The sequence below is a fragment of the Haemaphysalis longicornis genome, unplaced genomic scaffold (genome assembly GCF_048455015.1).
Source record: "Haemaphysalis longicornis isolate Haplotype H1 unplaced genomic scaffold, Haemaphysalis longicornis Haplotype H1 scaffold_5, whole genome shotgun sequence".
Classification (NCBI taxonomy): Eukaryota; Metazoa; Arthropoda; class Arachnida; order Ixodida; family Ixodidae; genus Haemaphysalis; species Haemaphysalis longicornis.
Window position 1 is genome coordinate 39,368,358 of NW_027526385.1, and position 26,546 is coordinate 39,394,903.

The following is a 26,546-nucleotide window of genomic DNA, read 5'->3' on the forward strand; positions in this document are numbered from 1 at the left end:
CCGAGGAAAATATTCCCGATTGACAGGAACTGGTGGAGCGGCTTCAAAAGAAGTACGAAACGGTCTTCGCTCAGAAAATTCCCGGACACAACAGACCTCTCATCAACCTGGAGCTACATCAGGACGCCAGCCCCAAATTTCTCAAAGCGAGGCCAGTACCCTCTGCCATGCAGTCTGCGTACGACGAATAGCTTCGCAAGCTCGAACAGCAGGATGTCATTGAGCCAACGCAGCACTCAGACTGGGCCACACCACTTGTCGGAGCCAGGAAAAAAGACGCAACTCTACGTCTTTGTGGAGACTACAGGAGCACCATGAACCTGGTAACAAAAGGCTGCTGCTTACCGACTAACCACGCCACGGGAGGTTTTCAGCACACTCCGTGGAGACCGAATTTTCACCACGCTGGACCTGACCCAGGCGTACAAACAGCTGAAGGTGAGCGAAGGAACATCTTAAGCGTTCACTATAAACATCACAAGGGACCTCTGCAGGTTTAAACGATTTCCGATTGGAGTGGCGGCAGCCCCAGCAATTTCCAGAAGTACACGGAGTCCACGCTTGTTGGAATTCCAGGAGTGTGCGTTTACCCGGATGACGTGATCATTAGTAGTTCATCAAGCGAAGAACACGCAGCACGCCTAGAGCTTGTACTTGACAGGATAGCCAGCGCCAACTTGCGCTGAAGCATTGAGAAATGCTGCTTTGCGGTGGCCGAGGTAAACTTCGTGGGGTATCTGATCAATGCTCAAGGTATTCATCCCACTGATGAGGCATCAATGAGGCACCAGCACCAACCAACAAGCAGGAACTGCAGTTCTTTCTTGGGCTCATTACGTTCTACGATCGATTCCTAGAGAAGCGAGCAACTGTGGCTAACTACCTGTACCACCAGTAACAAAATGATGTCCCATGGAGCTGGCCGCAACGCCACCAGAAGGCATTCGACGCGCTAAAGGACTTGCTCCGACGGCGCGTAGTCCTCAGGCACTACGAAGAAACGAAGCCTCTGTTCCTAGCCTGCGACGCATTGCCCTTCGGTGTGGGCGCAGTGCTCTCACAAGCTGACGATCAAGGCAGGGAGCCACCGATTGCTTTCACTTCCCGCACTCTTTCAGCGGCAGGGCGTAATTACTCGCAACTGGATAGAAAAGGACTCGCAATCGTGTATCGAGCCATGCGCTTTCACCAGTACATTTCTGGCATACACGTGATCATTATTACGGATCAACGACCTCTGTTGAGTATTTTGGGCCCCCAGAAACAAATACCTCATACGCTGTCCCCCCGCATGACACGGTGGTGCATAAAAATGTCAGCGTACGACTACGAGCTCGTGCACCGCCCAGGAAAAAGACACCAGAACGCGGATGCGTTGAGTCGTCTGCCGCTCGGCGAAACAATTGAGGATCCTCCACAAGTGGGCTGCGGGCTGATGTTTGAAGCCCTGCCTAATCCACCACTAATGGCCGACACGGTCGCCCTAGCGACGCAAGAGGACCCGACGTTGTCGCAACTTCAACTACCAAGGCAGCGTGCAGAAACTGACCGGAGAAAACTTCAATGCCTTTAAGAAAAGAGCAACGGAGTTGTTGAGTCTCCATCGCGGCTGCGAGACACTCGGGTCACGAGTCGCTATCCCGCACGCACTACTTGAGCAAGCCATGGCCCTCATCCATGCTGGGCATCGAGGAGTAGTAGCCATGAAAAGGTGCGCTCGCAACTACATGTGGTGGCCAGGAATTGACGGCGACATTGAAACAGCTGCAAAAACATGCCAAGCCTGCCAGGGAAACCAACAAGCCTCGCCCAGAGTGCCCATTCCTGATTGGGAGAAGCCGACAACTCCATGTCACGCCCTGCACGTTGATTTTGCAGGCCCGATCGAAGGAACAACATTTCTGGTTGTGGTGGATGCCTACACGAAATGGCTGGCAGTGCCACAAATGAGTAGGCGAACACCTAGTGGCAGTCATCGACGCCCTGCGTGCGTTGTTTGCAACGTTCGGACAACCTAAAAAAAATAGTACCGGACAACGGCGCCGCATTTGTGTCGGAAGAGATCAGTCGATTCTACAAAGACGACAGCATCACAGCCGTGACATCCACCCCGTACCACCCAACGTTACTAGAATAAGCTATTCTAGTAACGTTGGTACCACCCAGCAACAAACGGCCAAGCCGAACGCTACGTGTCCGAACTGAAGAGGGCACTTTGCAAGGACGAGACAGGGTCATTATACAGCCACGGTTGGCCCGCTTCCTTTTCAAGCAGCACACAACAGTGCAAAATACCACAGGCCAGACCCCTGCCAGGCTAATGTTTGCGTGGGAAATGACAGCTCCTCTCACGGCTGTTCTACCACAGCCATCCTCAAAGGCGGCCACGGCACAGGATGCCCGCGACCCATCGCGCAGCCGCGGGATACAAAAGGGAGAACGCGTGCTCGCCCGACAGTTTCAGCACAAACCTGAATGGGTCCCAGCGACCGGGAAAAAAAAAAAAAAAAGAATTGTCCTGCTGTCGTGGCTCGTCGAGATTTCCGGGACGACAACATGGCGGCACCTCAATCAGTTCCGCCAGCTTAGGCCGTCTCCAAACAAACCAGCCCCTTCTGAAGGAAGTTGTGAGTCACCACCCGTCAACAGGGCCTGGCGTCTCACTAGGGAGAGCGCCGCTGCGACGCCGACAACCACATGAGCAGACGGCCAGCTCCCGTCTTCATTGCAACCCCAGGCCCTCGACCTACGCAAATCCACACGGCAGTGACACCTCCCTGACCGCTACCAGGCGCTCTTCTAAGGGGGAAAGAAATTTGTTTGTGCTCCTCCCAGCGGAAGCGCAGTTCTGTGTCGGCGCTTGCGGGCAGCGCGCCAATTAGTGTCCCCCGTGAGACGGCATAACCTCTCCCTCGCCGCCGCCGCCCCCGACTCCGCGGGGAGACTGACAATGGGCGGGGAGACGCTTTGGGACCGTGCTTCAGACCGGTCTAAAAAGCCGTTCTGTTCTTGTGCTGAAATAAACCGTATTTTTAAGTGTCCCCGTGTGTGAGGTCGTCACTGATTGCGCGGACATAAACACACAGATAATAAAGTTAATACAAAGCAGCGATGTTCGCCGTGCTGTCTCGCTGGCTGCTACACCAAATCAGAAGAAAAAAAAATGACGACAAATAACTATAAAACTAAAAAGATGCCGGATGATGCAGGCAATACCCCAGGGAGGCATCAAAAGAATTTTTTCACAAAACTCTGTGTAGTCCTCTGCTTGGAAGAAACACCAAAAGAGCTGGGCGCCTTAGGTTACGAGTGGTCATTGTAGATAAAAAGAAAGCATGGCGGGAGAACGATTAAAAGGTTAGTTTATTTGTAGTGTTCAAAGATTTTTTCTTGAGCAATAGATGGGGCATGCCGGCAAACTTTTTGCGTCGTCGATTTGCGTCGGTGTTATGAGCACAGCGGGTGAAAGAAGAGCACACAGCAATCCAGTGGTGAGAGCACGGTAGAGACCGGCCTTCGAGAAAGAAGAGTGCTCCATTCCGGAAACGGAAAAAATGGTCCCGGAAAAAATGGTCCCGGAAAAAATGGTCCCGGAGAAAATGGTCCCGGAAAAAATGGTCCCGGAAAAAATGGTCCCAGTGACCATCTAGGAAAAAATGGTCCCATGGCCCAGCCAACGTGTTTACCTTCAAGTTAGTCCGATCTGAACTTTGTTGCAGTTTGTTTTTGTCTCTTTGCGTTTGAGCTAAAGGTTTGAGAAAGAGATGGAATGCTTTAATATCCCTATAAGGGGCCGAAATTAACGCCTTTGGAGGCTAAAATCTAACAAAGAAAATTGGGTAGACAGACAGACGGACGGAAGGACGCTTTGATGGACGGATGGATGGATGGATGGATGGATGGATGGATGGATGGATGGATGGATGGATGGATGGATGGATGGTAGGGCTGAGCATGGATTAAACATTTTAATGCAAGTAATTGGATTAAAACCGCACAAGCAACTGCGAGGCCTGGAACCGTCGGTTTAGTAGCTTAGTCGAACACAGCCATCTCAGTGTCTGCAAGGTCATAGAAGCTCTACGCTGCGAGGTTTCGTCAGTATCAGTGAAAATTGCACAAGAAGCCGTGGGAGCTCCATCAAAGAAGCTCACAGCGGCGTACCGGGTCTAGGACATTTCGGTGCAAGGCATATCGGTGCAAGGCATATCGGTGCAGGACGTTTCGGTGCAGACATTTCGGTGCATGGATATTTCGGTGTACGCACATATCGGTGTGTGAATACCGTTTCGCTGCACGGACACCTCCGTGCGCAAACATTTCGGTGACCGAATTATCGTATGCTTGCTTGTTTGAAACAGCCGTTATCATTTTATTTTCGCTTAACATGGGTTATAGACAACAATATAGCGCAGCGCTTGCATTTTTAGATTGGTGCCGTCTTCAATTTTTTCCAGGTATTTTTAGAAATTGAACATTTGTATATTTTTTTAATACCTCGTTCATTTTAGCAAGACAAACGTTCTTGGTTCGATTAACCGGCTTTACTCGAACAAGACTTTTTCGTGCCTTGGCTTCGGGACCAATTTTTTTCGGGACCATTTTTTCCTACCTTGGATTTGGGACCATTTTTTCCGGGACCATTTCTTCCGGGACCATTTTTTCCAGGACCATTTTTTCCGGGACCATTTTTTCCGGGACCATTTTTTCCTACACCCCTCCATTCGCACCGCTGGCAATGTTGCCGGACCGACGCGAAATCGAAGTGCGGCTCAGGACCTGCCGACGCGTAAGGGGCAAAAAAGGAATCTGGAGCAAGGCTTGCGCTTAGGGACGAATCCCATGTTCGCAAGGCAGAGGGAATAAATGCTGACGCACTCTTAAAAGTTCACCGATGGGTCTCCATTAACTTTTTTTTCTGCCTGAGCAGAATCTTCAGGCTGACAGAGGCTAAACTGTATAGGCCGGTGGTGGTGTCGCAATAAAAAATTCAGTGCACTTCCACTTTGTTAAGAATGACGAACAGCGATGTTGTGCAAAGAACAAACCATGTTTGTTTGTAATTTGAGATAGTGAGCATACTTCCTAGCTAACTATCCCAGTGAAACTTGGAAGGACTACAAATTGAATCAAAGGGACAAAAATGGGGCTTCCCCTTACCCTCCACCGTCATAAGCATCTCACTATCTGTAGAAGACACTAACCCAGAAAGCTTGACCACGAAGGGGAGCACTCAGTTTGCATCGCAAAAAGCGGGAAGGCGCGAGGGTAGACATCGGCGCTCCGTTAAAGTTCTCCAAGTGGTCAAAATTAACCCGAAGCCTTCGAATACGGTGCGCCTGATAGCCCGGGTGTAGCTCCGCCGCGTTGAAACGCCGATATCTACAAACGAGGCGTCCGCATTGAAATCTCTGACTAGCGCAACCGGCATGTCATCGGGTAGCGCGAATATACTGCCTCAATCCCAACACGTTCAAGTATAACAGACAACTTTGATGTGGGCGTGCCTAGGCGTGAAAAACACCAGGCAAAAAAAAGACGCTCCAGAAGCACTTCAAAGTGGACGGGAGAGAGAGAGAGAGAGAGAGAGAGAGAGAGAGAGAGAGAGAGAGAGAGAGAGAGAGAGAGAGAGAGAGAGAGAGAGAGAGTAAACGTAATTATTGCGGAAAGCAATGGGGAGGAGTCCTCAGTTCAATACCACTTGAGCTTTCCCAGCTTCGACAGCCCACAACAAGGACACCAGCAAAAATGCCACAACAGGAGGACTTGACGAAGGAAACAAAATACGAGTACATTCAAATAAAACGCAACTGAGAAAAGCGCTTGCTGTGCCGCATCGACCCACGCTGTCGACCCACGCTGTCGTAAGTCACTTCCGAGAAGTTCAATTTTCCGTGGCCACAGCGTCAGCTGCGAATTGAAATCAGGCGAAAAGGCAGCTGAAGCCCGCAGCGAAATGAAATAAAGCCACTTGAAGTAGTGACAAACGTTTAACGCCAGCAATACAGGATTAATGTTTGTCTCGAGCTTTGTTGAACTGCAAGCTGAGATCTCACGAGCGGACAGCTGCTAGACCACATTGTTTTGGTTACTTATTTTCAGACCAATGTAGTACACGTGTTTGCTCTGCTGGCAAATATATTTTGGGGAATCTTCAGATTCGTACACTTCCCTCATTCCGTTAACATGCTTGCTTTCGCACAAGCGGCGTTCTTCCTACTGTGTTTATGACTCACTTGAACCCTGAATGCAAGCCTCGCGACATGGTAGCTCGCCGTTTTTCACCATACGCAGCTGGGCGATAATGCCAAATCCAAGAGTGACTTTTGCTGCAAGCGTAGCGGAAAGATGTCCTCGGCAAAATACAGCTTAGTTGCAAAATACAGTGGAAGCAAAATGCAGCTTCGCTGCAAAAACGAAGCTCCGCGGGCGATACTGGCCGAGACCCCCTGCCATCTTGTAACGGCCACACCCATTAGATTCTCTTTGCGCAGCTGCAGTTCGGTTAAGTGGAACACTGTACCGACACAACTGCGAACCGGTTCGCCTACAGACTGGGTTTGGGCCCAGAGACAATAATGGCCATCCTTAGAAGGATGCGTATACGCTCGACATTCACCCGCCCCGAAGGGGCAGCGGCCGGGGTAAGCGGAACTTCTCCCAAGCGTTCACCCCCTGGAAGAGCCGGGCGCCTGGCCGAGGGGCGCTTGTACCCGCTTTTACCGGTGGGTTTCCGGCGGTGGGATTCGAACCAACCACCTCCCGAAGCCGAGACGGGCGCCCTACCCGTTGGTCTACGGCTGCGGTGGTGCACCCAGCTGCTAAAACGGCTTTCGCTCGTCTTAAGATGCTAGTCTGCGATAAAGGTGCCTCTTGAATGGTGTAGTTTTTTGTCATTCCGTGTTCAAGGAAGTCCGAAACATTGCTTCAGTTAGTTTTTGATAGATCATAGTAAAAGTGGTCGCTTAATTTTGCTGGTATTGCGTCATTGCTAAAACAGTTGTTTTCAACTTCACCGCTTTCGCGTTTGCTCGAGCCATCCTTCGAAATCACAAGACCAGCGTATTTTCTTCTGTCCTAGTATCTTAACGGTCCTTGTCTTGTTAAGCAGGTGTAATTTTTTGTGACGGTGCGTGTATTTAGCCCTCCGGAGTGACTTCTGCGTCACCCTTGTATAGTTCTATTTCGACTTCCCTCACCTAGACCTAGAGTTTTTATGCCCAAATAACAGCTACCCTCTCTCTTCCTCTCTCTTTCCCTGCTATTCTTCGTTAAACTGAAGTAAAATGGAGAGACGAGCTAGACGGTGAACACACATTGGTGAAATTTAAGTGCCACTAGAAACACGGACAAAAAAGGAAGACGACCCCGACGCTTATAAACTGACAGCGGTGTGATCGGCGTGCACTTTGCAATATCACCCGTCAGGCTAACTCGGACCCGCCGCAGTGGCTCAGTTCCTAAGGCGTTGCGCTGCTGAGCACGAGAACTCGGGTTCGATTCCCGGCCGTGGCGGTCGCTTTTCTGATGGAGGCAAAAAGCAAAAACGCTCGTATGTATGAGATTTCGGCGCACGTTAAGGAGCCCAAGGCGGTCGAAATTAATCCGGAGCCCTCCACTACGGCGCGCGTCATCGCCTGCGTTGCGTCGGCGCGTTAAACCCTACAATCATCATTATCAGGCTAAGTCGGGGAAGCGCAGCCCTTGCGATAGAGCACGCATTCCAACTGTTCTGTGCCAGCGTTCTGGCCTCTGTAAATGACTATAGTATTATCTACTGAGATCCTGGAAAGAGTTATTGGGTTCATGGATATTAATAAAGCGAAGCTTTGTTTCTCTCTTTTCTGGGTTTCCCGGGGGTCTTCTGCTGCTGCGGTTGCTGCTTTCTGTCCGGGTGCGCCGCTGAGTACGCCTTTCTCGTTTATCGGCCGCCGCCGTCAGCCTTTCACACTTCATGCATTGCAATCTTGCCGAACAGGCCGCTGGGTTTTATATCACACCATATAACGCTTGCCACCACGCACATCTCCCATGGGGGGGGGGGGGGGGGGGGGGGGCAGGAACGCGACTCGCGGGTTTTTGTCCCGGGAAGTTGCACCAGGTAAGGGGTTGTCCTGTCCGTTCCGCTTTCGAGGGGACCGGAAAGCGATAGATGATAAAGCACCCGGCGGAGCCCCAGCTTCTGCGTGCAAATGTATCACGTTCTCTCCTCTTAGAGCTAATGTCTTCCTCTCCGGGAGATCGAGACATTCCAAGTCTCTGGTTAAAAGTGGTATCTCTCGACGCACTCCCCACTGCTCACCGGTTTGAAAAACCAGCAATTACGCCAAGTAGTATAACAGTCAAAACACGCCACACTCAAGTCAATATCCACACAGGTATGACCTGATGAATGATTCGGTTTACGCCGCTTCCCCCTGATGCATTGTGTCCGCTAAATTTTTTTTGATGACTAACAATTGCTGATAGTTTTTCTCTTGCGCTATCGTAGGACGAAACACGTGTCGTTTGCTCAAGCGCGCTGACCGCCTCAGAACAATGAAATCGACGTGCGCAAAATCGACAAATGGCCTACATGTGCGAAATGGTTTATCTGTCCCTAAGGTCCTGGAAACAATAGTGTTGTGGAAGTAATAGATACGCGATTCGCTGGTTGAAGAAAAAATAGCGCCCGGAGGAGGAGAAAAGACAAATGACATAACGGTGCCGTTTTATCGCCATATCGTTCTCTGGAACGTCCCGCCGTATGCGTTTGCGATACGTGCGGGACGAACCCATCTGCAATACCGTGACGATTTACGTCCGCTTACAAACATGTCTGAGCCTTTTGTTTTAATGAAGAGTAATGGTGCTATGGAAATTTCCCTCTACTTGCCTCTCCGCATGCGCTTGCAGGCGCCGCACTGCACATGGGATTCCATGTCGTCATCGGGGGTTATGGGGAAGACCCCTGCTTCTGGCTCGGGATTGGCATGACGATTGGATTCTTAAGCGGGTTTTTGGATTTGCTTTCTTCCCTATGCATTAGCACGTCTACGAGCTACGAAGTTACCGAAATCATGTCTGCTCTGTCTGTGAGCCGTGGCAACTGCGTGTCAGTGAAAGTGCAGGCAGTGCGTGATCGTACCTAACGTTGGTCATGCCGGAGCCGAAGGAATCTATGACCGAGCGGGTAATATGCCACCGCCAAAGTTGTGTCTGACAAAAAAAAAATAAAAAAGAAACCAAGCGTATTTCGACGAAGAAAAGATACGACAGATACGGGCGCCTGTACCCATCCTATCTTGTCTTCGTTCGCGACTTTTTAACGCTACGTTTTCTTTATTCTTCAAGTACGAAGTAACTCGCTCAGCAGAAAGTTTTGTTAAGCTGTAGCTGGCGGTCGGTGCACCGGTTCACAGTGAAGGCGACGTCTTCGTAGGCACGCTCAAAACATTTCCAAACTCTTCAAATAATTTAGTATTTGAAATAATGATAAAATAATAAAATAAGAGTCTCTAATGAGTTTCCCCCAAAATATTAACATTGTTGTTAACCACCGGCATGGTCGGCAGAATAGTAGGTCCAACCGTTGCTCAAAAGTACGCTTTACGCCCTTTTTTCTTAGCTTTAAAACAGCATGTTTTATTTTTCTGTTATATAATGACACAGCTTTATTTGCATTTTTGTCTCACTGCGTTCGAATATACGGCCACTAAAACGTTCCTATCCAAGCCAATGACGAAACTACGGTGAGGGCAAGGTATAATGGAGGCGAATGGCACCACAGACGGCCTCGATATGAGCCGCATAGACAGAAGCGCCGATTCCTGTCTAGTGTATATTGTAAGAAACTCTATGCTCCAGCCCTGCCCCGAACAGTTTCCGCTGGGCATTCCGTGAACAAAACCAGAGCGCTAACCCATCGGACGCCCAAATTCTGGCTTTGAAAAACGCATCTAACTTCGTCAACAGCGCACTCAACAATGGCTCTAAACACCGGTAGTAAAAATAGCGGGGCTCGATGTACATGCAACCCAAGCCTTTTCGCTATCGCCATGTGCGCCGCTCGTGACTAGCAATACTGGACAAACCGCTTCACCGGCAATCGTTGTCGAAGGAACTCCCTGGTGTGATTCACCCGCCCGTAGTGCTTTAACGTAGTAACGCGTAGTAACGCGTAGTAACGTAGTAACGCGTAGTGTGATTCGCTCGCCCGTAGTGCTTCTATTGGAGTGGAAAACGTCCACTGAAGGCCTACATTTTGTTTAACTTAGTACAGGTTTTAGGGCATGCCGCGGTTACTGATTTGTTCATGAAAACTTACACTCGATTTATACTAGACCACATTGGCCTTATTCTAGCTTTGGAGAAAAATGCAAATAAAACTGTGGCGCCACATTTGAGGCGTCAAAGCGGCGCAGCGGTTAAAGCTGTGTAATGATAAAACTATTCTACAAGTAACGTGCCCGTGTTACGGCTTCTCTTAGACAGAACTGCCCCACCGCGGCTTCGCTTGCGATTCGTGACTTATTCCTGAACACCGAAAAAATAAGAGGGAAATGAAAGAGGGAAATGGCAGTTTGGGAGAAATTATTTCTAAACGAAGGAATCCAAGTTTCGCGTGAAAAAAGCCCAACATAACCTAAAAAAAACGTCGTACCAGTTGGTAATTAAAATATCCACCCTTTCTTGCTTTTTGGAAGATAAAACAGAAAGTTGGTTGTGCTTTTAACAAAACACCAGAAAAGTGTTCTTCAATGCGAATTGGTGAAGTATTTATTATTGAATATAGCGAAGCCACGGGCACGTAATCGGTACTGATCAATCAGGAACGTTGATTAAGCAGGTGAAAAATCGACACAGTGGGTCCGAAGAATGGCAGAGAGAAGAGTTTGATACTTAGGCTGGCATATGCACGAATGGATGCAATGTTCCGTAGTCGCTCGTACTCATACTTACGTGCGAGAGCTATCATACTTTCGGTGACGCTGTTCTTCGACAGGGGGAAGGGGGCGCAGGAGACATGCCCTGAGCCGATCGATAGGAAATTAAGAGCCGATGGTGTCCTGAGCTGATTGATAAGCATGCCAACTGCTTCATTCGCGACCGCAGCCATGGTCTATAATAAAGAAAAAAAAAAAGCAGCCGTGGTCCAATGGCTAGGGTGCCCGTCTCGGCTGCTGGAGGTGGTTGGTTCGAATCCCACCACCGGATACCCACCGGTAAAATCGGGTACAAGCGTATCCCCGTCCGGGCACCCGGCTCTTCCATTGGGTGAACGTTTGGGGAGGCTTCGCTAACCCCGGCAGCTGTCCCTCGAGGCGGGTGAAGTTCGAACGTGTACGCATCCTGGTAAGGATGGCCATTATTGTCTGAGCCCAAACCCAGTCTGTAGGCGAACCGGATTACAGTTGACTCGGAGCAGCACTCGACTGGACAGAACCGCAGCTGCGCATAGAGAAACTAATGGGTGCGGCAGTTAGAAGATGGTGGGGGGTCTCGGGCAGTATCTCCGGCAGAGCTTCTTTTTTAGGGCATCAGAAAGCGCTACTCTTATGCTTACCTCAATTATGCCTTTGTTTAACTAAAGAATCTGCTCAGCTTGTGATTCCTTCACTCTACTTTAGTGCATATATAGCAAAGAAAAATGGAAAAAAAGTTGTCGCAGTTGCACCAGTGGTGCAAGGCTAGAAAAACCGCACAGCTGTGGCTCTACCTAGCTTCTCCCACATTGACAGCGTATCCTACGAGAGAGGGAACAGCCGGGACCCAGAAGTGCAAAGCCGTTTTGGAAGCAATGTAAAGAAAAGAACATTAAAATAAGTGGAGTGTTTTATTTCGTCATCGTCATCTCTTTTGTCGCCGTCGGTGGACGGCGCACCAGCATATGACATATCCTCTTGTGGCGCGTCCTTGAACTCCGCTTCTTCGTCAGCTGATCCGATGGCCGTCTCCCCGTGTGGATTGTGAAATGATTGTTGTGGTTGTTCTTCCTCTATTAATGATGACTACGATGATGATGATGATGTCCTCAAAGATTTTGGCACGTACCCACAAGGGGGCATTGGCCAGGGCTAAATCGGTTGTTGAAATACGTTGGGACTTCAAAATACTAAATTATTTCCGGAAAAAGGCTGTAAAAGGAAACTTGTGAATAAAACCTGAATTACCCATTAATTAGCACCCTTCAGCAATTCAAACGACTTGAAGCAGAAAGAAAATTTTGAATGCAATTATATATATCCCTTTTTGTAAACCTCAAATTTGATGCGCCAATAGGTAATATTAGTGGAATCGAAAAGGTCAACCCCAAACGCTCAATTGGTTCCTTCAAAAGCAGTTGTCTAGCTGTTGATAAACGGCGGCAATCGAGAGAAAAATGTTCGATTGTTTCAGGGACCTGGCACGTCACACATAGTTCGGTAGGTGAAAGTCCTGATCTGAACAGATAAATATTGAGCTTTGGAATCCTGCAGCGCAGCTCGGTGAAGGTCACCTCGCATTGCCGAGAACCACAAAAATGAACATTCCACCCGAACTTCAAATATTGGTACTCTTCAAATGATAAAAGTGAGTCTGAACGAGTAGCGTCTAAATGCCAATTTCGTCTTAATCTTGAAGATGCAAATTGAGCCCGATTAGGTATTTCGAATTGAATGGCATACGCAATTGTGATGGTTCGGCAGATTCGTCGTCGTCGTCTCCTACGCTGCAGACCCGTAGCACGCCGGTGGTTACACGACGACGACGATGAAGGCGGGAGCTCGTCATGTGGCACACGTCCACGCGCAAGCCTGGAAGACACCGGGAGCTCCTCATGAGGAGCTCTCGTGCCCTAGGTATTTTAAAACAAAGGTTTACTATTCTTGTGAGTGATTTTGCCGTCGCGGTGAATTTTACCTTTACTTGACCGTAGCTGCGCCTTACACTTGGCAACCTATCTCGTGCCTGGCCGGGCCGAGCTTCTCCGGCAGCCGCGTTCGCTAGCGGCGGCCGCCGCCGCTGCCGGCTTGGCGCATGCGCTCTCCGCAGCTGGTTGGTATCGGACCACGTGACTATCCGCGTGCATGCGAGCTTGTCCATGGATGAGAGCGAGGCCCAGCTGCCTTTTCAGAGCGTTGTGCGGGAGCAGGAGGCTTTGAGCTTTTAAAGGCGGACAGGTGGAGCATAAGAATGAGTTCGTTCCCGATGTTGAAAATGTCGTTGAGCTTATTCTTACCTCATTCGGAAAACAGTCCGTCGACCAGACGTCAAGATTCCTGAACGTTCGCTTACATGAAAACCATTGGAATGTGCGGAGTAGCAATACCTATCCCTTCATCGCGCATTGTAAGGGTTGTGGTTGGGCTGGGGTTACGGTGAGCCTATGATGATTTTAAAAACAGTAACCAGTTAGCAAGACACAAACTTTTGGGACTTGTGGCGATTGGACGCAGATAGTTTTGGGCTGCTATGGCACTCTCTGCAAGGGCTACGTCCGCCTGTTCACTAGCAACAATTCCCTCTCACTTAAACTAGAGGCTGACAAAAGGAACTAAGTTAATCGTTGTGCGTAGCGGTGTCGCCAGCTCGCTAGATTTCGCGCTCAGATTGTTGCGCGGGTTTGTTTTTCTACAAGAGATAGGGTGACTTTTCCTAACTTTGTACGCCATTCCTGCTGTTTGTATGCTTTTTTGCGTGGATTTTTTTTAAGTGTGGGCAGTTCAAGGGGGATTGAACAAAAAAATAAAAGTTCGGTTTATTAGAAAGACTGGTTTGTCCCAATAGCAATACTGGCAATTTCCTGGCAAACTTCGAGCAAATAACAGAGATTTTAAAAGAAGACATATGAAGCAGGGGCGACTCCCTAACTACTTTTCCGCAACATTCCTGTGACGTCACAGAATCTTGTTTGTGCGAGTGGAGGCCGCCGAAGCAACTAATCACTGGGACACATCCCTGGACATCTGCAGGGGAGCATCTAGTTCCGTTTGATCGAATCACTTGAATGGTAACGAGCAGTTAAAACACTGAAAATTGTGTTTAGGGCTGGCCAATGTTACGTCACTTTTGGCCGTAACACGAACTGTAGTGGCCAATTTGATAGTTCTTCAATACGTCTTACGTTTTTTTTTGTTAAAAACGTCTTCGGTGGTTGGAACTAAGCTAAGTGAGGTACTGATGTCTAGGTCTTTCAAATTACACAAAGCGGTAGTTCGTCTTCATTGTGCATAAATGTGTTTTACTCGAAATTTATATCAGTTGCAAGGCAACGCTTGTCCGTACCGCGTACCTTCGTCCGTCATTGCTTCGTCCGCTTGTTGCTACTTAATTTTGCCCAGTTAAGTACCAACAAGCGGAAACTTTCTAGTCATGCGGTTGTATTTATTTCAGAAGCAGTACTCGCCTCTCAGCTAGGACATTATCGGGGTTTGTATGAAACCAGAGCACACCTACTGAAAATGTGAAAAAAAAATTACGAGACTTTTTACTCCGTGAAGGGTGATGACCAACGAAGCTGCTAAATAGTATTCGCGGCTCTGCTTCGCTTTTGATTCTTCATCTCAAGGACCAAATTTCTTCATCAAGCAAATTGGCCCACGCCACAGCTTCCCTGCAATCAGGGTTCGGCGCGGCTCATCTGCACCTGTTCTTCTCACGTGCCATCACGTTCAGGTGTTTCGTGGCACGCGCTAATGTATATCTTATACGCTTTTAATTCATAGATTTGTAAAGCAGGTGTCTCTCAAAGCTCCCGATTCCTGGCAAATCTCCCAAGAGGGTATGCGTTCGAACGGTGGGGATCCTTTCCACGTGAGCTTCCTCCCACCAGATATACCATCTATCATAGAGTGGCTGCCAAGTCAACTCTTACTCCAATATATATGCCCTGTGGCAAAATAAACGTTTATAAAAATAAGTCGAAAGAGCCTAGCAGGCTGTCGTTGCGTTTAGTTCTCGTGCAAGTTTCTTATGTGACCTGGTGAACATGGTAGGACACATTCTTAGTTTACAAATCGTAGAATGGGCGCACGTCGGAAACGCTCTGTATAAGTTTGTTGATGCTTCCCTGTGAAGTCGCACTGATACTTTGATGGAATGAGCATGGTCGTGGGTTTGGCATGTAGAAAACCGTTTAGAGCACCGGGAATCTTTGAAAACAAAAACTGGTTTCAAAGCAGTACTGTTTGCCTGGTTTCCCCTCCCGGTGTGGAAATGTGTGCCCGCGTAGGCAAGGGTGAAAATAGGATCAGATGAACATAAGAATTCGCGGAAAGCATGAGGAACATCACCCGAAAACGCATCAACGGAAGTTTTGATGCATAAAAGAACACAGGAAATTAAAACGAGCTACAACCACAGACAAGAAGCCCAAGAGAGCTTGGGGAAATTAAAAGCCCACAGTAGCAGGGGACGGAGGAAAGGTACACACAAATGAGCGTAGTATACGTTCTTTGTTCCGGTCGCGTGTTAAAGGCGAAACAAACGTGCATAAAAGGCGCTTTTTGCACAGGTTTTCTCAAAAAAACTTTAAAACCGGTCCTGCAACCCTCATACGCGTTCCTGAACGCTTCCGGACCGGTTTCCGGAGAGGCCATATACTGGGCGCTTCCTACGTATGTTTGTTAGCATGAACAAAACAACTATTTTAACATCTTTGTTTAAAACAGGTAGTTCGAAAAATTGAAATCTGTATCAAAATGACCAAGCTAAATAAAAAAAGAATTTGATCACTAATGTTTTTTCAAGAATTTTACGCTAAGATGTCGTGCCAGAGCCGCTTTTTCAGGGTAGATAGAACAAAGTAGCATGCATCGTTGCAAAACTTCAATATGTGTGGTTTCTAGCCTCTGTCTTCGAAAAAATTTATATGCTTCAAAAGTGGCTGGTGTGCTTTGCTACCGCGAACACTTGGCTGCTTGCTCTAGAATTCCTAACGCACATAAGAAAGCACTGCATCCCCCGTGAGAAGCATCTATTGAAACAAGATGTCGCCCCTTTTTTTAGTGGTATTTCTACTGGGCAACCATAAGTTTTTCCTTTAAATCCGCTCTTTTCGACAGATGAAACCTTATCCACTTAGTCAGGTTTATCCCAAAGTTTACAAACTTTGGATGCGGCTGCTGTTCTTTCCTGCCGCGTATACTTGGCTGCTTGCTCTAGAATTCCGAACGCACATAACGCTTTTGCTTCATTCCGTGACGCGCATCTATTGAAAGAAGGTGTCAGCCGCTTGTTTCAGGGGTATTTCCACCGGATAACAACAATAGGCTTTTCCCTTACGTTCACTGTTTTCGAGTCGGGTTTTTCCCAACAATAAGCTTTTCCCTTACGTCTACTGTTTTCGACAGATGAAACCTTATCGACTTGTCAGGTTTTTCCCAAAGACCAGGTACAGATGCTGCAAAAAATACCACCGCCTTTCGACCAGGCGTTATCTCGCAATTGTGAACATACAGTGACCTGCTGGGGAGCTGTATATAAAGGCTGAAAACAAATCTTCTCACACAAAGGCCTCCATACACCTTCAGTCATGAAGGTTTTCGTGGTCATCGCAACACTGGCGTTCGTCGCCCAAGTCAGCCTCGCTCAAGACGGTAAGTCTTTGTGCGTGTAAGTACATGTGTCCTGAGCAGGAAGCCAGACGTAGGGCCCATGTAATTTTTCAAAGAGTTTGGTAGATTTTCGCAGCCGAGTGAATGCACGGAAAGTACAGAAACATTGGATGTATGATTGACAGAAAATTTTCTTTTGGTACGGAAGTACCACATCGCTTCCTTTGCCTTAACCAGTGGTAGACAGCTGAACGATGATTCTGAGTACCCCTCTAATGAATGAAGCAATATGAAGTTTCATAATCTCTAGGTACATGCATGAATGGAGCAAATCAATATCATGAGACCCACTTAATATGGGTGTAAACGTGTAAACATTGCTCCAGGTAAGGAGGGGCGAGGATATTTTGCAGCATAGTCAAGAGTTGGGGGTTTCGTGGTCGCCACACCCCCTAGGTTCTGTGCTGCCACTGACTCAGAGGAAAAAGACAGCGTTCAAATCCGCCACAGTGGTTTAGCGACTAAAGCGCTGCGGACTGAGCCCAATGCCGCTAGTTTTATTTTTGTCGTCCGTGTCTGTATTCTCCCCTTGTGTAGCGTCTTCACACTGGTTCCCTCTTAACAAAGTGTTACGGATATAAACTTCGAAGTTAAGATTTATGTTGAGTTTTGGTCAAGTGGCTGAATCGACATACATACATACATACATACATACATACATACATACATAAATACATACATACATACATACATACATACATACATACATACATACATAGATACCTACATACATAGACACACACGCACATACATACATGGATACAGACAGACCGACAGAAAGACAGGACAAAACATTTGGGTTAGGTAGATCAACAAAGACTATCGTCTCTAAAAAGACAAGCCAGAGCGAACAGTAGTAATAGGTGTTACGTCAAAGGAAATACTGTCATGCACTGACTCCGGCTGCAAAGATTCTTATTTTCTCCTCCTTCGTAGCATGCATGTATGCAATGCGGATGGTGACAGCCCTCGTAGAACCAACCTAGCTTGTACATATTTCGAATCGGGAACTATTAGCACAGCAGGACTTAGCAGCACGCGCGTGGTTAGCGCCATGGATGTCCAATACTTAATACCTCATTGACTTTTTAAAGCTTAGCATTCATCGCCACAGCAGAATTTCGTTCAAGATCATAGCATCACACGGACAATGAATGGTGCCAGTACGGACGTTATTACTGCTGTCGAATCTGTAGCTTTTCACGCAGAGTTTAGTCACAATTTCACTATTGCTTAAATCATTTGGTTTAGACGAATGATCTTCAACAATTAGCCCTGGTAAAGGGTGGCGGTCCTCTCGGTTAACTATGTTGGTCCGTGCCATAATGTGAAACACATTGCATTTCCAACTTAAGTCACCCATACGCACATTCAATACGGGTTTTTGAGTTTGACGGTTATGCTGATTTCTATTGTTTTGTCAGACAGTTCCCTCTAGCCCCTGAAGTCACAGAAACCATGACCTATATCACACCTGCCTGTTGTGTGTCTGGCTTTTTGCCCAGCTGGTGGGCTGTACAAAAAAAGGCGACGTTAAGAGTTGTGCTGTGCTAGGAAGTGTATGTCAAGCAGCAAAGGCACAATTTTACGTTTCCAGGAAGGTTTGCAAAAAGGAGAAAAGGCTGTGGGAAGAAAGAGTTTCGCTGAGCGCTTCACCAACCCCCGAAATGGTCTCGCAGACTATTGGAGTCCGCGGACTCCCAAATTAAGACCACTGGTTTACTCTTAAGGTGAAGTCGGTCATTGTATACCTGTAATTTTAGTGTTGGATATTCACGAGGTCGGCTGAACATAGTTGCAGGCAAGTCCCACGACGGTATGTATAACAGATGGCGTGCACGTTTTCAGCTGACACAAAATGGTGGCTGGAACTTTGTAGTATTGGCAGTCGGAGCGTGCCGGACATGATTTATGGGATGGAAACAATATAATGCCTCACTAAAGTAAGTTTTAACTGGTCCATGGAACCTCTTTGTTTTACAGGCCAAGAGGTCGAGTCGTCGCTGCCGAGACGTCATGTGTTTCCGCCTGTCAAGTGGCCGAGGCCGTGGGAACCCCGACCATGGCCCCGTCCTTGGCCTAGGCCTCTGCCAATGCCGTTGCCACAGCCACAGCCTAGAATCGTTGCATACACAGGTATATATAGCTGGTATAGTTACAGTAAAAGTTCCAGAGCAAGGCAATCCTAAATTATAGCCCGTTTTTTTTGTTAAACTAATAGATAAAGGACAACAAGGAACATGGCGTAAGCGGCCGCGGTGGTTCAGTGGCTAAGTCGTTGAGCGTCAGAGCCAATGATGCTTGTTCGATACCGGCCGTGGTGGCCGCTTTTCTTATGAAGGCGAACACTAAAAACGCCCAAGTGTGGAAATTTTGGCGAACTTTAAAGATCTCCAAGTGAACAAAATTAATCCGATGCCCTTAATATGTTCCTCATAGCCTAGATGTAGCTTAGGCGTGTTAAACCCCTCAATGAACTAGGAACATCGCATATGTGGTAATTCAAACAAAACCAAATCTCCTTTTGAATGTTACTCCTGAAGCTGAAGTGTTTGAAGCTTAAAGGAACTCTTGTTGACGGCGAAAAAGTATGCAAGGGCACCAAACCCGCAGTACTTGAGACGACACCTCGACCAGTTTATACATTCTGCTCAGTGCTACTCTGATAGAATATTTATCAGCGTTTTGTTTTTGACTGCTGTAAAACGGGGGGCGACTCTTATTCGCGATCATCAGATCGCAAGTTTTTACATTTGCTTTTATGCAGGCGTTATGTACTAACGTGATTGGCTGCACATAGATAAGAAAGCACTAAAACGACGCAGTCTCAGTTGAACCACTCTGAGTTAAGGAAAGAAAACAAGCTCCGAGCAGATAGAGTGCCCAGCCTGGAGCCGAGCCACAAAATTGAACCGTCCAATCGAACTGCATGCGAACTTCATCCGTCGCTATTGCAAGGTTATCTCAACAAAAAAAGGGAAAGAGAGAAGTGTAGTGTCGAAGATTATTAACCAAGCATGCGTGTTTATTGGGCCCGCGCTAGTGATCGTGTTGTGCCTGGTATGCGGGGCCATATTTTGGGATTTTTTGTTCTCATTGGCTTTGCCAAAGCTTTTTTACATGCTCGAGACACATGCTCGAGGACATATTGAGCCCGGTTGCCCTGTTTATCCACCCACCATGGGTTACGTCTGCAACAAAGCTCATTTCAACATACTCGGTTACTTGGCGTTAAAGCTCATCTCCGAATTGAGATGACCAATACTGACTGTACGCGTGGTGCCATTTTCTCAAAGTGTTCCTCTTAACTATGGTCGGGCACTAAACAGTGATGTTTTCCTCGTAGTAGAAAGAAAGGCTGTGGGCACGGCAGCACTTTCTTGATTATTCAGTGATTGAATATGCGGCTTTGGATGGGGAACACTGAAGAAATCTTGCTCGGCCCCTCAGCCGTGCGGTAGTAAGCGCTGTATTCTATTCTGTATTCCCGATATTCTATTCTAACTGTTTCTAACCGTCGAATGCACATGGCATTCTTAGCCGGCAGCTGAGATGTGCATGTCTGTCACTAATGCGGGTGACTGCTTGGGCGAATGATTTGTCCCGGCGTTGGCAAGTGGGATTTTTGCATAATGCGGTTGTAATGCATTGTTTAATCTTCCAGCTCAGCTTATCTCATGTGCATTGAGCAATTTGCTTTCAAAAAGCAGACAGTATAATTGTGGGGGGAATGAAAACATTGACCCGGCTAACTTTGGTCAGGTGGTGCCTGCAAACGCTGGCTACTATTAGGAGTATCACTGGGATCTTCTGTTCTCATGACGATCAGTGCTTAAATATACACAGAAAAAATACCCATGCATTCCGAACAGATGGTTAAGCAGCGACGCTGTAATGCACGGCCGGTTTTTAGCGTGTGTAACTTTTATGATTAATTAAACTTTTTCCCGTTGTATACGGTGCGTGTTTATAGAATTTTCTTTCGTTCTCCTTTGTGCTCGAGGCGTCACTAATATAAATGGCCTGCTCATCCGAAGTATATATGACGCCTAGCCTACCCATTTTGAAAGTAACGTGCGTCCAGGGTTGGCCATTGTTAAGCGGACGCTGTTCCACCCGTCCGTCGGCCGCCCCTGCCCGCTGCCGTTATCGCTTTATCTCTTCTTCACGCAGTAGCTAACAGCGTGGGTGCTCTGCTCCGACAGAGATTAACCCAACAAAACTCTCTCTCCTTCTTCTAAATCTTCTCCAACCTGGTTTTCCAGCGCATGCTTGTTTGGTTCTGGCGCAGGAGCTTTCTGTGTCCACAGTGCTGCCGGGTTTTCATCTCGTCTGGGCATTTAAAGCTTCGCTTTAAAAAAAAAAAAACTTGGCATTAGCTACTAGGAAAAGCCGACAACATGACCCAACGTTACAGTCTGAAATTATACACGTTCAATAGTTGGTATTTCTCGTCTATTTGGTCGAGTTGTACGCAAACCTCCCCTGAATATTATTCCCCTCATGATGGCTGTCTTGCGAATTCGGCGTGCCATATTTTTTCCCGCTGTACATCTTTGCCACATCGGGCGAAACAATACAATAAAAAGGAGGAGAACATGCTGTTTGGGAAAACCCAAGAGTCGATTTAGTCTCGAGCTGATGACACCCAGCATTTGGGACACGGAATACACAATTGTCGCGCGTTTTGTGCAGGTCTGGACGTGGACACTCCTGACGACGAGGAACCCAGCAAAAGGCAGCATCGACCTGACCGGCTGCCTAAGCCATGGATACGACCCCGGCCCAAACCGCGTCCTTATCCTTGACCTCGGTTTTGAGAGATCTTAACACCAGAGCTTCTGTGGAAATGAACAATAAATGTTGTTACAAGGTTACATGCTCCAAGAGTCGTCTTTCTTGGTTATATAATAATGCGTAAGCATTTTACATTCTATAAAAATAATATAAATTTTGTATAGGATATATATATATATATATTTTTGCTGGAAAATGGTTCGTCCGCCCGTAACATAACGCGTTGCGTTTAATAGAGAGGAATCTTGGGCCTCATGTTGGTTTAAACGAAAATGCCTTCTATATACTGAGGGTATTACGTATGACTACATAGTTAGCACTTCTCTGTGATAGCCCTTATGAGATGAATTAGTGCCACTTTAAGGCTATCGGTGATTACGACGTCTAAGTATAACTACCTAAAACTGCTAATGACCATAACTATTACAGTGACTACTACGACGAGAGACCGGAACTTTAGGCAAAATGCCTATTTTTTTTCATTCAGCCAGCATCAAGCCTATTTAACATATAAGCATGAACTAAGAGTAAGCATTGTGCCTGTAAGTGCCTATTTTGAAAATATTGCTTTTAGCGCCTATTTTCCCTATATGGGCCTATATGGGCTTTTTAATGCCTCAAACGCCTTTGTTGTGTTAATTTTGCCTTTTTTGGTCTTTCGAGTCGATGTTCTGCAAGGAGGGTTCTCGCTTCAGCACCCCACAACTGGGCGTTTATCGCACGCCGTTTCCGAGAAATATCCGCGTGCCATGCCAAGCACGTCGAAAGTGCGAGCTGTGCTCAAGCCGCTGCCTCCTCGACCTTGCCACCTCGCTCTAGCCGCCAGAGGCTCATGCGCAGCGACACCGTAGTCAAGCTTACCGACGCCACCCCTGTCCGCACGAGCTCTTTTGTGTTATGTCCGTCTGACGCGCTGTGTCCGCGGACCAACGCCGAAAAAGTTTGCTTATGCGCCCTATCTATTGCCAACGCAATTAAAAAACCAACAAGAAAATGAATGCGACGCAGCCGCGCACATGTCGCTCAAGGTCATACCCACCTCCTGTGGGTAAACCGCATGAAAATCTTACACACCACATTTTTAAGCTGACGTCGCGAACACGTGCACTGTCAGCCACCGGCAGAGAGCAAGCGAGAGTATCCGCAAAGAGAGAGAGAGAGAGAGAGAGAGAGAGTAAGAGAGAGAGAGAGAGAGAGAGAGAGAGAGAGAGAGAGAGAGAGAGAGAGAGAGAGAGAGAGAGAGAGAGAGCACATGTTGAGATTTCTTTTTTTTTTTTTTTTTTTTTTTAAAGGGTACCGTTGGAGCTTGCTGCCTTCTCCGATCCCGGGTTCTCTGCCAGCCGGCAAGATGAAGCACGTGTAGCACGAAGAAGCAGAGCATATAGGAATGATAATCTCGGCAGTTTACAAGTCTAGCCGTGATAGCCGTCATCTGCCGGGCCGGGTAACCTTTCAGAACATTAAGAAACCTAGCATTAATGGAATTAGTTCCTATGAATATTGCCTGCCACCCTATGTTGATATTTGGTGTACATAGCTAATGAACGGTGTTACCCTCGCAGCTTCGCTAATCATCTGCTTCTGCAGAAAAAAATGGCTCATTTGGTACAGAATTATTGCACTTCACTGTAATATGCATGGGATTAATCGGTGGTGTGAATAGATGAAAACATCGTTCTGCTCTGTCTGCTCTGTGAACCTCCAGGTAAGGAATTTCTTCGAGGCGCATTTAACGATTGTGCCTCTTCAACCAGAGCCCGCTGTTACCCCTTGTACTGACACGAAAATTTTATGTTCCGCTTTTATTGCATTTATCGATGCTAAATGGTTTGGCGAACCCGAAACAGCGCTTTAAATACTTCAGCGCGCGATAATTAAATTCATTGAACAGCCTGAAAATCGTTTGTTTCAAATTCCCGCCCTTTCATCCCGAAAGGCGCATATGACAGAATCCCGGCATGACCTTACAGCGTTGTGCGGACGTTAAAACACGGCGGAGGCTGGTGGGGGCGGCGTTTCGACCGCGTCACCGCCGGAGCTGAACGGCTGAGCTGCCTGAACGTGCTAGGCCTACCATTACGGCGGAAATTCGATGACCGCTTTCAATAAAAGTCCTGATGGTGATTTCTATTGCCATTCCGGCCTATATTTTCGCTTCCTTTCCCGTGTTAGAACTTTATTTTTGCTAACAGTGCCTTTCTGGGCAGCGGCTATGCCTCTAGCTCTGGCTACGTGCAACCGTTTGTGAATCCGCCGGCGCCCGCGCGCCGCTCGCGGGGCCGCATGCGTGAAGTCACGTCACGAGTTTTTGACGAGTGCTGTAGCGTCACTTCTTTTGGCTATCACGGGATGATGTCACGGAGATGTCCATTTGCTGAGTGCCGCTCCGCGCGCTGCTCCGTCGGTGAATAAATGAGATCCAATTGTAGTATGTTCTTCGCGTCGCAGGCCGCTCATATTTCAGCCAGGGTATTCCGTTGAGTGAAGGAAGCGAACTCTGCAATAATATTAACGCCGAAAATTGTAGTCAGTACTCCTTTAAAGAACTCAGCTAAGGGCGGAAACTATAGTGCAAGAGTACTCCTGTAGTATTAGCGGATTTGCAGTCGACAAAAACATCGCAGCCCGAATTATTTACACCACGCTACACTTGAATGTCCCATGACACCTTTGTGTGATCATTTGACACTATTAGCAGAAAGCCTTTCAGTAGCTGAGGGATTGGGCGCCACTCCGACTAACAATGCCGAGCTCATCTGGAAATCCAGAAAACATCCGCCACCATCCCCGAAGAACCTGTTGCCTAAATCTGTCTGACATAAAACTCCTGGGGGTTCCCTGTGGTAAAAGAACTGCCGAAGCTTCTGAGCAGAAAACATCCTGATACCCCGGACGGAATTTGATGATTGATCGTCCCAAGTACAAACACACTCCAACAACTTCAGTGGGCGATCGGCGTTGTTTTTTCGCTCACAATTATCGACTCAAAGGAGGTACAACTGCAAGAAGCAAAACATTCAGATGGGTTTGCTTTTTCATTGGTTTCAAGCCCTTTTTTTTGGTGTCGAATGACCTTGTATTTCTTGTAAACCTTAAAGAAGCAAGTAACTTTTGCGTGGCTTATTTTCACGAAAAAAATTACTTTCCCGCAGCACACGATTTTCACGCTGTTTTCACTGCAAATAACAAAATAGTCTTAAGATATGCTGCTGAAATAAATACGCATTGAGCCTATACATCCCCAAAGGAGAGTATTTGGTGCCTATATATGCGTAAATGCACTATTCAGTGCCTATTATTGGCGCCTAGAGCCTTGATTTTTCGTGCCTAAGTTGCAATATCTAGTTATAACTAGGGAATACAAATTAACGCCAATTTAATTCATGCAGTATCAAATACGACTAAATGGGACTAAAAAGCGGAATTAAGGTCAAGTAAAATGATTCGACGCGGGCGTCGAAAAAACGCACGCGCAACGCCGACGCGCGCGAATCGCGTGAAAAAACGCTCCATGCGGTTCGGCCTTTAGATGCAAGAAACGCGTGTTTAACGTCGTTCGGCTTGCTGATATATCAGATGATGTCATTGATTTTAAATGTGACAGTAGTGACTAGACCCCGGGCTGGTTGCAGCGGTGGGGCGAAGTCGGTGGGGGTATTCTGTCGGTGGGGGTGGGGGGGGGTCTGTCAGCTGCGCCGGTCGCTGCGCGGGGCATCCGCATACTCTGACCTGCGATCAACAGGGAAAGGGTTTAGGTGCGCAGCACTGGAAGTAGGCTTTCGTGTGACGGTGGAACCGGCGGCACGGCGGTCCGTGGAAATCAGACGGGCAACTCTGGCGAAGCTTATCAAGAACTCTAGCCCACCGCGATCCGTTATCGGGCAGTTACCGGGGGTGTAGTTCAGGAAACAAATAGCACAGAAGTTTTGATGGGTGGTACGCATTTTGGACGCGTGCTTTAAGGAGGATGTTACTGTCCTTGACTTTAAAACGCGGCCAAAAAAGTACAGTCGGGGTGCTGCCAATAACGTTCAAGCTTCTTGCAGCTATACATCTGCTGACTTCAGAAGGCAATCATTTAAACAGCAAGCATCTTGAGCCGACAGATAACAATTTTAGGTGCCGATACCATCACCGCAGCCGCAGCCGCCCGTCTCGGCTTCGGGAGGTGGTGGGTTCGAATCCTAGCGCCGGATTCCCACCGGTAAAACAGGTACAAGCGTCTCTACGGCCAGGCGCACGGCTCTTCAGGGGAATGTGCGTTTGGGAGAAGTTTCGCTTACACCGGCCGCTGCCCCTCGGGGCGGGTAATTTCGAACGTATACGCATCCTGGTAAGGATGGCCATTATTGTCTGGGCCCAAACCCAGTCTGTAGGCAAACCGGTTCGCAGTTGACTCGGAACAGCATTAAACTGGACCGAACCGCAACTGTGCCTAGAGAAACTAATGGGTGTGGCCGTTATAAGATGTCTGTGGGTCTCGGCCAGTATCACCCGCGGAGCTTCTTTTTGTTCCGCCTAAACAAGCTCTTTGTTCTGGTAATTAATAACGGTAACTTCGCATTTAATTGGGGTTTTGTGGGCTCTCGTGTCTCATATTGATAGTGTTCGTTCTCTATGTGTTCTAACTATGCTGCTTTCTTTATTAAACTGCGGTGATATATTCATGCACCATTGCAAACACTTGTTTTTGTAGTACCGCCAAAATGTAGCGGTAGTGACGTTTGATTAAAGTTTCAGGACATAAACAGTTAATCGTATGTTCCTTTCGGTCGCGGACCTTTGGTATTTTGTGGTCAAGAAACTAAACATGAGTCTTCACGAAATATCAGAGAAACGACGCGTACTAATCGCCCGCCTTTGCTTGCGCTGCCGAGGCTTTTCAAATACGTTGAAGAATGGCATCTACTGACGGGGTGTGTCGAGGGTAGATAGAAATTGTAGACGTGTTGGGCTCCATTTTCTTTAGCAGTTCCACCTACCCGGTTCGTCAACTGGTGCTTAAGTGTAGGGTTTGGAAGAAACCCATGTTACAACCTGCTCGTAAATGGCGAACCGCTTAGGAAGTAGTGATAACTCATTTCCAACTCAAGTCAATCGTTCGAACTTGTTACAGGTGAACTTACATCCACCCGAACATTCCTACGAGTATTATTTCGACGCAAAAACAAA

General features: G+C 47.6%; 1 protein-coding gene across 1 annotated transcript; it reads left to right on the forward strand.

The window, feature by feature from the left end:
- The first annotated feature begins 16,402 nt into the window (after positions 1-16,402).
- On the forward strand, positions 16,403-21,454 carry LOC144138078 (uncharacterized). The gene is made up of 3 exons (XM_077670165.1): positions 16,403-16,559; positions 18,561-18,713; positions 21,273-21,454. Exons 1-3 carry the CDS (start codon positions 16,496-16,498, stop codon positions 21,383-21,385), a joined length of 330 nt encoding a protein of 109 aa, XP_077526291.1. The 5' UTR covers positions 16,403-16,495; the 3' UTR covers positions 21,386-21,454.
- Positions 21,455-26,546: the final 5,092 nt, after the last annotated feature.